The following is a 12,051-nucleotide window of genomic DNA, read 5'->3' on the forward strand; positions in this document are numbered from 1 at the left end:
GGAAGTTAAGGAGATGCATAATGGTCCTTTCCCTATTGACTAGCTCCAAGTGATCAAAATCTCAAAAAAAACTTTAGCTTTTGATTCATTATCAGTCAACTCGCTCTTTGTTTATTTTATCCTATTGATGATATGGGCAATGTGAGATATATAGTGTAATTAGTTTTTTCTTTTTTTCCAAGTTCTTTTTTTTTTTCCAAACTCTACTTAAAAAAGTTTTTTGTATTTAATTGTCAGTTGTTCACACTTCATTGTGAATTGAAAATGGGTTAATTGCATTTAATCCTCGCAAATGGATGGCTAAAATTTTGTAATTGAATGGATTTTGGATCTTTCTTTAATTTTAGCTACTATAGAATGTTTCTCCAAAGTTTTTTTTTTTTATGTAATTGATTGTTTAGAAATATTCCATTATTAATTGAAGTTGTTCTTTCTTATTGCTTTCTGCAAGTAAATTGTCAATCCAAAATACCTTTTAGATGTGGGTTTCGTGAACTTTTCCAATGTTGTGCAAGTGGGTTCTTTCAATCTTTAGTTGTTGTTTTTTTTTTTCCCTTATGAATCTTGGTGTTGTGAATGAATATGGGTTTCTCTCACCTAGTCATCTAGGTATTGTGATGAATATGTTGAATAAATTTGTGTTCTCTATCATGCACTTATTTGATTATTGTGATAAATCTAAGTTTAATTGAAATATTATAGAAATTATTGATATTGTATTTAGATATTGTGGTATGATGATTTATATTTCTTATGATTTTATTTTTTTTTATTCTAAATATTAAATGTCTTTTCTATGCTCGTTGATTTTGATTGAAATACAAGTAGTTTGATTTGTTATTAATTTTAGTTTATCACATAGAATGAAGAGAAAGGATAAAGAGATCATGGAGAGAGAAAATTATCTTTTATTATTAAAATATCATATGTCACAGAGAGAAAATATTTTATTGTGTTAAAGTTAATATGGCATATACAAGTTAGCTCTTAGTCGAAGTTTCAAATGAAATTCAGCCAAAAGGACTTTAACTGATATAAAATTAAAGTTAAATAATTTTTATGATATAAATTAAAGTTGAAGGACGGTGCTAGTATAATTACTAAAGTTCATGTATGGTGAGTGAAAATTAGCCAAGGCCTTCTATATAAATTTTTGAAATAATCTAAACCTTATTGCGAAATTGCATTTTAATTCCATGTTTTCAATTTAAAAAATTTAAGCTAAATTATTTAATTAATTACAAGTTTATTCAACAAGTGAAATTAATTAATATGATAAGCCATGTAGTATAATTTAATGCTAAATAGTGAATCTTACGCGAAATTTTTTTTTTTTTTTAAATTAGGATTGACCTTTTTTTTAATTTATTTGATTTAATTTAACTTTAATTTTTTTTAATTACATGTCACCTATGGCCCACCATATAATTACACATAACATGGAGCTTTACCATTTAATTGATGTCATGTGGCCAGCCACTTCACTGTCGATATACTCTTCACAAATCAATTTCTTTCTTCATTTGAGCAAATTATAATTAATTTTAATAATTTTACCTAAATTATTAAATAGAAAAATAATATAACAAAAAAACTGGCTTGTCCTGCAAAAAGAAACTGGGTTTATTCCCCAAATACATTCCACAAGGCAGATATTTCCTCCATATGTATATTTCCTCCAGATGTAGCCTTTTCACAATAAATTTGGTCATACTTAAGAAATGTGGCATGGACCAGTAGTTTTTTTTTTAATTATTTAAAAATACACGTATACATATAGATAGAGAAGACACATACCCTTCGACATGCCTTATATCTTATACACATTGTGCATAATTAATGAGATTGCGAAGGATCAGTTCAACTATCTGAAAACAGAATTAGCATATTTAAGTCCTGTTTGGTATTGAATTTCAAAGCCTGAAATTACTTTTCTGAATACAAGCACCATTTTAAATCTTATTAAAAAATGCAGTTTAGAAAAAATAATTTTATTATTTTAATATTATTATGATTAAAATTAATCAAATTTATTTTTTAATTATTTTAAATATTTTTTAATTAATATATTTAAAAAAATGATTATCTCATCAGCAATGTGAAACAGATCCTTAATCTCAACCACTTTGAAGTTTCAATGCCAATACTGCCTTGAGCTGCCACTGCCAGCCAAGTCCTGTTAAAATAAATGCATAGAGATACAAATATTCGTCCCCAAATTTTTATTTTGCAAATTTTTTAATATTTTTTTTCCATGAATACCACCACCAGGTTGGTTGATTCTTCGTAGACACCAAATTAAGCCTATTACCAAAAAGTAGGGCCCAGGTGCCACCCCCATAAGCAAGGAAGCTGATCCTGCGAGGGAATAGACCATATATCAAGTGCCAGCTTCATTGCCAGAGAGGCAATGGCCTACCTCTCAAATTTCAACGAGATTTGGAAAACCATTTATGAGATGGTCCACATTACAAGGCAAAGAACAAAACCAAGAGTACCTAACATTTCTGGGCTTTAACAAGGACAGAAGGAAAGAAACACTGCAAAAGTCCACATGCATTGATAACCAGACATTTAGAATCTTGCATCGCGCTCGTATAATGGATTCTTTGTCCTCATGCATTGTGTATCTTCTATTTTTCTTCCCTCCAAATCCAATCAATGGAGGAGAGAGATATCTAGCTCTGTAATCTGTAATTGCCTTAATTCTTATAGAGCCAATCTAAGAGCCTGTTTAGTTTTAAATACTGCTACAGCTGCTACTACAAAAAGGAACACTTTTAAATATGATGATTCTGGGAATTCTTGACATGCTTTTAACATAAACTACTTGAACAAGCATCAGCAACAGAAAATTTTTCCCTACAACCTGCTAACCTCATTTGGTCAGTTAAACTAAAGAGGAGCAAAGTATTAGATAAAGTATTGTTCCAGGGCATGGGTGGATTTTCAGTTCATTAGGGACAAGAATACATGCACGAGCACACAGAATTGTGATCAATAACAGATCAAAATGCAATCAAATATAATGAATCAGGGTGTTAATGACACGTAAGAATAAAATGTCTCATGACAAAACTTCCCTATGGGGGGGGGAATCAGAACCTCAAAACTATTTTTTAGAGTACTTGGAGAATCAAGTTCTACCCATGCTAAGAAATACACAAACACCCAGTAATAACTTGGGCAGTTACCATCACAGCAAGTTCCCCACCAGGTCAAATGGATATGTTCTGCCTTGAATAAAAGCCAAATCCAGAAGAAAGCTATATACATAATGTGACCCTAGAAAATCCAAGAATTCATCCAACTCTTCAAGCATTTCTCAAATTCAGTTCAACTGCACAAGTGACATATGGCAGTTGTCACATGTTCGCTTGGCCCATCATAAGGAGTTGCACAAGCTGCACCTCTGCCTAAGCTTTACAGAAACAGATATTAAAAGTCATCCAAGAAAGTTACCCACTTTCTCTCATGCAATTCCCAGGCAAAAGAAATTTATACTTATCAGCATTTTCTAATAGATATGATGGAAGATGAACAGCTGAGTAGGAATGAGGAATTGGTCCCATTTTTCCAATGATTTCCTTGAATGTGTACTCCTCTGGAAACATATCAAATAAATCAGCACCCTCACAGATTTTTCTCTGGATTCTCTCAGGGTTCAAAAACCGCTTGAATCTGACTCTATCATAATGGCTGTAAGCTCTCATCTTGAATATAAACTCACTTATATGGCGAAAGCAAAAGCTGCAATGCCATCCTGCATCTGCCAAAATGTCATCTGCCTGGCGATAATGAGCATACCGCGTCTTGCCTGTCTGATACCTGTGGATTGAAGCTCTCCAGCTATTATTATCCACGAGAAACTCAAAAGAATAGAGATAATTCTTCAGTCGAAGGTGAAGAATTGAAGGTATGTCATCACACCATCTCAGGAGATTTATAGTATGTCTGCTTGGTATTTCATCTACATCTGACATTATCAACAAGTCATCATCAGAAATCCCTGCTACTTTAATAAGCTGATCCAGTGCTACTCGCTGATATGCCTCCTCAACAAATGGGTTCTCTCTTTTCCTAAATCTCCCTCCAACAGTACCATAAGTCAATCTGGACTCAACAAATTTGAAGTCGTCTCGATGGTTGGCAAAATATAGAAGCTTTTCACTGCCAGTAAATGTTGAATTAGATTCAAGAAGAATGAACTGCGTGACGTAAGGGTACAATTCTTTCCACCTTAACGTGAGGATATCCATCTCATTACTAAACAACACTGCATCATAAACACGTCTAGGAAACTCACGAATCTTCCAACCATGGAGCTTGCACAGGTTCTCCATGGACACATTCTCATGATAATAATGTGGGATTTCATTGAAGCTTCTTGGCGGTTTTTCCCATAGTGGCCTCAGGAAGTATGAGATCTTCTGTCCATGCACATAAATACCAAAGACACATGTTGGCACGAGGATGAATAGAAATAAAATGGTCTTTAAATCAATGCTATGGAGGATACAGCGGATTCTGGACATGCTCAAAACTCGGCCTGAGCCCTGCACATTAAAGGGAGTTCATTTCATTATTTGAAAACTATTTCAGAAGGAAGCATGAAGCTAAACAAATTTTCTATCTATGAAATTTTGATAGCTTTAAAAAGATTCATGGAAAAAATATAACAAAAGTTACAAGACAAAGAAAGCAACAATTTTTTTCAAGAGTAATGCTCTGATTAACTCCAGGATGGATGTGCTACTGCAAACAATGATTGCTTAAAGATGGCTTCTCTTTACAAATATGCTTCAAACGTTTTACAAGTAACTAGAAAAGTAAAGACTCAATCATAGCCTCCAGCAGGCGAATAAAACACCCAAACTCAAAACAACCAGAGATTGTAAATTCATCTGCATCCTTTTCCTGTCAATCAAATTTAAAATTTCATTGTTTTTTTTTATTTAAAAAAGATGGCGGATTTTCAAGAACAAAGTATCCACCAAAACCATCGTCCTCAAACTCAAAAGACCTCGACCTCAACATTCAAATCCCCAAACAAGCAATTTAAATAAAAGCCAAAACCTCCATAAGATAAGTTTTTATACACGAACAGATGAATATCAAAGCTGCGTAATAATGAAATACATATTATTTGAAAAACGCGAAAGGAAATCTGGAATTCAAACGGTCATTATAGCAGAGATAAACCTCCTAAAAACCAATGAGCACAAGCATTGTACCACAACTTTTTATGTGACAAAAAATTCATTCATCATTTCAGAACGTAGATATGAAAAAAAAAAAAAAGAAATTCAAAGATCCAAAAATAAGAGACGTAAACGAACCTACAAACCCAGAAAATTAAAGCCGCAACAAATAGATCCAATTCGGTTCTAATAACAAATTAAAACAAATCAAAAAAATAATCAAAACCCATGAAAGTAATGAAATACCTGGCCACACACATCACCGCAGATATCATCAGTCTTTTTGGAACAGTAATGTCCACCATTTTCACTCATCATCCACCACATTTTGCTTCTGTTTTTTTTTTTCCTTTGTTTGTTTGTTTTTCTCTTTTCCCCTTATAATCTCCCTACCCAGATATTTCAATTCAAATCCCACCAATCTCAAAACCCCACTTCTGCAACTGCTTCAAAAACAAGATCAGCAACCACGAATTGACCAAAATTTCCCCCCAAAATCGGTTGCCAAATGGGCAAAACTGTAAAGTCTCCCTCCTCCAAACCAAATCAACCTCTTCCTACCTCGATCTCCGCTTCCCACAGCCGCAGAACCAGCAAATATAGCCGTTATATTGTCTCCCTCACTCTCTCTCTCTCTCTCTCTCTCTAAAAATGGCTCCTTTTTACAAACAACGCACAAAAGCTTCGCTAAAAGATATGGCCCTCAAAAATAATATCCCAAATTAACGAAAAAAATAAATTAAAAAATAAGGCAAGTGAATGAAAACCGGCTCTTTGTCAATGGTGGGAGCTGTAATCTAAAGGCTGTGTGCTCTAACTAGAGAGAGATTCATATACCGGGGAAGAAAGAGCCGTTTCCATTGTTTTTATATTGATTAAGAGTATAATTTCAATTTGACCAAATTATCCTTCCAGCATGAGGGAAAAGGTCAAGGACAATTTGGTAATTTGGTTCCCGACGCGTCTACGACTTGCTCAAGCCAACTGTCCCTCTTGTGTGCTTTTCTTGGTGAAGAATTTTAGAAGAGTAATAATTCCAAATTCCACGATTTTTTTTTCATTATTTTATTATTTTTTATGATAAAAGGTTAATTTTGTAATTTAATTGGTCTGGGCGCTTTTTTTTTTTTTTTGGCGAGGAATTCAAAATTTAGTGTAGAATAATTAAAAAAAAAAAAAGGAAATTAGAACAAAATACATTGTCATAGACCTGGATTCCGATTTGATTTCATATTGCCGGTTTAGCCGGTTTTAAGCTTCGAAGCGATTTCAGTTTGAAATAATTTATTTTTGAAATGATTCAATTTGATTTCAATTTAATTTTATTTGATTTATTATTAAATTATAATATATTTTTCTTTCTTTCTTTTTTTATAAGTAGAGAAAATAATACATAATTTTATATTTATAGTTACAATTTTATTTTATATTTATAATAATACATTAATATTATATATCTGCATACAGTTAAATTGAAAATATAATAAAATATTTTCTAAAATGTGAAAATAAAAATTTTTGTGAGTTCTCATCCCTTGAGATTAGGAGAGAGCAGTTTTCGGTTTAAATCGAAAAATCGAACCGAATCAATTAATTCGGTTCAATCGGTTCGATTTTAAAATTTAATCGGTTCGGTTCGATTTATAAATTTGATAATTTCAGTTAATCGGTTCGGTTCGGTTATTTTCATAAAAAAATAAAAAAATCGAACCGAACCGAAATTATTAATATATATAGAAAATCAAAAAAATCGAATCAAATTGAATCGAACCGAACCGAAACCAAAGAAAACCGAACCGAACCTTAAGATTTTTTAGTTTTGATTTCTAATTTTTTTTGTTTTTATGTTTTTATTATTTAGATTTAATGTTAAAAATATAAAATTTTATAAATTTTGGTTTGTTCTGTTTAAAACCGAACCGAACCGATATTTATTGGTTAGGTTTTCTCTTATCAATCGGTTCGGTTCGGTTTTTAAAATTTTTAATTTTTAATTTTCAGTTTTATCGGCTCGGTTCGGTTCGGTTCGGAACCGAACCTACCGTTTGCACACTCCTACTTGAGATCTCCATATGATGGAAATCAGGAAATTTTTTTATATATGAAACATATTTTTTATAAAATATTTTTAATAAAAATATTTTTTATTATTTAATTATAATATTAAATTAATAATATATATTTATATTATATATTTATAAATATTTTTTAAAATATAGAAGTTGATTTTTTTTCTTTTTAAGTGATTTATTCCTTAAAAAAAATTATTTTCTTTAAAAATAAATTAATTTCTTTTAATTAATAAAATATTTTTTATTGATCTATTTTTTAAACACTCTAAATATTAAAAAATATAAAAAAAATATTTTTTAATAAAATATTTTTTACTAAATAAACGGAGCTTAAGTCTATTTTTACAATCTGATTAAAAACATACCATTTAATTAGGATTAAAAAATTCACAAAATAGAAAAATATATAATTTATGTTATCGTTTTAGAATTTTAACATTGACCAATAACGTGAGGAAGAAACTTACTTGAAAATTAAGCTAACGCTTTGAAGTTGCTAGAAGCTTTTTTTTTTTTTTTTAATTATGGAGTACTTTAATTCACTATCTGATTTATCATTTCTAATTCAACATTTGTTCTAAAATCAAGAAAGGAATTTATAAAAACACTTACACAACTTAGAGGAAAATGTTAACATCAATAGTTGGTGATCCAATTGACATTGTTTCCTTTTTGAAGTAAATCAATTATAAGAAAAAAAAATTCATTTGAATTATTGTATGATTATATTTATGATATAGAGAAGCCAAAAAATTAATCATGATGAATTCGAATCAATAAACCCATATTCAAGCACTTTATGAATTCGAATTCAGGAATGATCCCTCAGGTGATTTATCATGAAAAAAGTCTCTTTTTTGAGATCGGATAAATGTCTTTTAATGAAGAGATTGGCACCTTATAGATGAAAACAATCAAGGATCATGCCGTAGATTTGATATTAAGCATAGCAATTATTGTATGTTCCGTTATAACTTAACTGAAGAAATAGTAAAGATTCAGTTAATATTTTGAATAATTATAATTCTAATCCCTATATAAACAAATCTGAAGTTCGGGATAAGGTACATTCTAAAAACTACATAGAGCAATATACTTTTTATAATTTTTCAGTGTAATTCATTACCGATTTAAGCGTCGGAGTGGCTATCAGATAGCTACCGAATCTCACATTTTTTCTTATTTGTGAGTCATTCATGATTTAGTCATTAGACACAGAGATCCACGACAACATCAATTTAATTTTTATATATTTTAAAATAACTTTCTCAATTAAAAAGAAATTAAGTTCTTTGATTCTAAATATAAAAATTAATAAAAGAAGAAATTAATTAAATTAAATGCTTATAAAATTTTTAATTTCCAAACAGAAAATATAGACCATTGATTTATATAGTTTTTATGTATATTAAATAATACAATTCGCATAAATTAATAATTTAGATGATGTAGTCATGATTTACATTAATATTTTCAATAAATTCATTGAAAATACACGTAAAATCATAAATAATTTTGATATTAAGAAATTTAACTTCTTTTTGACAAATTTAGTGCATCCTATATTTTTAGGCTTCCTTTGAATAGGTATGCATTTAAAATAATTGAAATTTTGAATTTATGTTTTAAGTAAAAAAAAAATTACAAAATTTCAGCAAGATATCAAATGCAAAATACTTCTCATTTCATTGGTATTGAAATCATCTCTAAAATTATAAGATTTTAAGTTCGAGTTACGGTTAGAATCATTTGTACCCAAAAAAAAAAAAAGTTTTACTCAGTTAGGAAATGATTTGAAATAATGAAATATTTTTAGCCCCAAATTAAAAAAAATAAAGAGTTAATAATTAAAAAAAAAAAAAAAAAAATTAATTAATTTAATTTTTGGGAAAATTATGAATAAATAAATAAGCATTTACCATAAGATTTCATTTAGAAAATGTGTAGATTAATGAAAGTTAATTTCATTACAAATTTGAAAAGAAAAAAAATTGTGTAATAAAATTTTGCTTGTCATAATTTATGCAATAAGAGGATCAAAGAATAAGTATTTATGTATTTTTTTATAAATCAATCTAAATAAATTTATTTAATTTTATAAAAATTTTTTAAAAATTTTTGAAAATTTTTTTATTAAAATTTTTTAAATTTTAATTATTAATTTTTGAATTATTTATTTTAAAAATTTTTTTCATTTAATTTATTTTAATCAGATTAATATAATTGACTTAAACTAAAAAAAAACACAGATTAGAATACTCTAATTGAAATTGAATATCATTTACTAAAAATTTTATTTCTAAAAATAAAACATAAAAAAAAAAAATTTTAATACATTCATTTTAATTCAATCTATTTTATTTTTTTTTACAATTTATAGTATGATAAGAAATTATTTTTCTTCCGATAAATAATGGATAAAATCTAAAGATACAATTATCATTGATATTATCTATTCATTTTAAACTATATTAAAGATTCTTCTTAAATCTTTAGAATTTTATTAAAAAAATCTTATTAGTAATTAATGAATCTAAAGAATCAAAATTTTATACATTTTTTTTAGATTTTTTAAACTAATTTTTTTTTCTAATTCTCTTATAAGCTTCTTTCTATTTTCTCTATTATGATAAATTACTTGGAATTATTTTATGAAAAAGAATTGTATTATTATAGTTAAAGAAAAAAAAAATTTAATTTTAAATATAAAATATAATCAAGAAATTAAAAATAATTTCCACAATAAATATTTAAGTTAAATTTAAAATAAAAATAAATATTTTGAAATTAATTTGATTAATTTATTTAAAAGTTTTAATTTATTTTATGATTTCTTTTTTTTATGCTTTTGAAATAGATTACAATTTTCTCGTAGTTTCATGTTGGGCTGTGAAATTTTGACAAATAGCTTCCCTCTGGACCTAGAGGGCAAAGCCAGATTTATGTGCATAGACTGACAATCCAATCGACAATCGAAAAAAATTGGGGAAAAAAAAAACTAAAGAATAATGCCTTACAAAATTTTCTCAGATATAAAATATATACAAGTGAGAAGAAATTTAAAAAAATATTAAATTATAAATCAAAGCAAAAAATTGTAATAACACTTCATTATTATCATTTTAAAAGTCAATTAAAAAGTAATTAATAGCTCTCATCTTTGCTGATTTTATTTAATGAAATAATCAAGATTAATTGAAAAAAAAATCGAATTCTCAATGAAATAAAAGAAAATAAAAAATGCATAAGAAAATTTAATTTTACAAGAAAAAAAATATACAAAATTAAAATTATATGTAGCAAATTAAAATATAGTATGCAATAATAATATATAATAAACTATTTTATTATTATAAATAAATTAACAATGATTAAATTTTCTTCAATATGCTGATTAAAATCATTTCTTATCTTTTACATTAAAGAAAGTTTTAAAATATGAAGAGTCATAATTATTTTGAATCTTTTAATATTTATATAAAATTCAAATTCTTAATTTTCGTAAAAATGAATTTTATTATTTAATTATTATATCCAAATATTAAAATTTATAAAAATATTTTTTATTCATATATTTTTTTATTAAATTAATTTAAAAAATTTTTATTTTATTAATTTCCAAGATCAGTAATAACTTTTGTAAACATTGATTTTAATTAATTTTAATTTGTTTTTTTTCTTATTTATTTAAATAAAATTTTTCTTGAAAAATTTATTGAAATGTATTTTTGAACTATAATTATTATTTTTTTTTATTAATAAAATTTTGTATATTTTTATTTTTAATTTTAATTTAAAAGATTATTTTATTTATAAAATTTAATTTTCAAATAAAGAAAAAACTACTTAAGATCATTATTAAATTTGTTTTTCTAACTGATTAAGAATTTAATTACAATACTTTTTCATATGTTTTATGATATTTTATTTTAATTCATTAGTTATGATTAAAATTTTTATTTATTCCAATAATTTGCAGTTATTTAATTTTGTGTTTTGGAATTTATTTTTTCAATTAACTTGTTTATATATTTTTACTTTTTTAGAATCATAATCTTTCAAAACAAATTTTTATTTTTTTTTTTTGATTTGTTTTTCTTTTTGATTTTTTTCTCATTTGAGAATTTACAAATTTATTTATTTTTTAATTTGATTTAATTTATTAATAAATTTTTTTTAAAAAAATTATTATTTTATTTTTATTTTCCGCTTTTTTTTAAAAATAATGAGATTAGGTCATTTAATATTTTTTTTATTGATATTTTTTTTTTATTTAATTAAATTTTTTTCTTATAATTGGATTTTTTTTTCTAAAATATATAATTATTAAATTTATATTAAAAAAAAATATATTTAAAAATATTTATAATTTAAAAATTAATTTTTTATTTTTTTTTTTTTTTAGTATATAATATAAATTTATTTATTAAAAATTAAAATATAATTAAAAATATAAATTTTTGTCATTATTTTAATAATATATTTATATATTTTTTTAAAATTATAATATTTAAATATATAAAATAAATTATTTTTTAATAAAAAAAAATAATAATATGTTATTATGCGGGGCTACGTGAATTCGTGATATGTAGCGCGTCTTCGTCCCTGTCCCGCATAAATTGAGGTTGAGAAAATCTGATCTGGGGTCACATGCTTTGATCGATTTTGAACTTGTCAACTTTATCATTTTTTTAAAAAAATTAAATTTAAAATTTTAATAATTTTATTAAAATGTGAAAATACTTATACATGCATGATATAAATACATATCATTA

General features: G+C 26.1%; 1 protein-coding gene across 1 annotated transcript; it reads right to left on the bottom strand.

Moving 5' to 3' along the window:
* Positions 1-2,991: 2,991 nt before the first annotated feature.
* Positions 2,992-6,056, bottom strand: LOC110647756 (uncharacterized). The gene is made up of 2 exons (XM_021801723.2): positions 5,448-6,056; positions 2,992-4,556 (listed from the first exon to the last, which is right to left on the bottom strand). The coding sequence occupies exons 1-2, from the start codon at positions 5,526-5,528 to the stop codon at positions 3,459-3,461; spliced, it is 1,179 nt and encodes a 392-aa protein (XP_021657415.2). The 5' UTR covers positions 5,529-6,056; the 3' UTR covers positions 2,992-3,458.
* Between the last annotated feature and the right edge of the window lie 5,995 nt (positions 6,057-12,051).

The sequence above is a fragment of the Hevea brasiliensis genome, chromosome 10, assembly GCF_030052815.1.
Source record: "Hevea brasiliensis isolate MT/VB/25A 57/8 chromosome 10, ASM3005281v1, whole genome shotgun sequence".
Lineage (NCBI taxonomy): Eukaryota > Viridiplantae > Streptophyta > Magnoliopsida > Malpighiales > Euphorbiaceae > Hevea > Hevea brasiliensis.

Excerpts from the sequence above, each read along its gene's own strand:
- LOC110647756 (XM_021801723.2), bottom strand. The coding sequence starts at position 5,528 with ATGTGGTGGATGATGAGTGAAAATGGTGGACATTACTGTTCCAAAAAG. Across the intron at positions 4,557-5,447 it reads GCGGTGATGTGTGTGGCCAG|GGCTCAGGCCGAGTTTTGAG; the intron begins GTATTTCATTAC and ends TTTAATGTGCAG.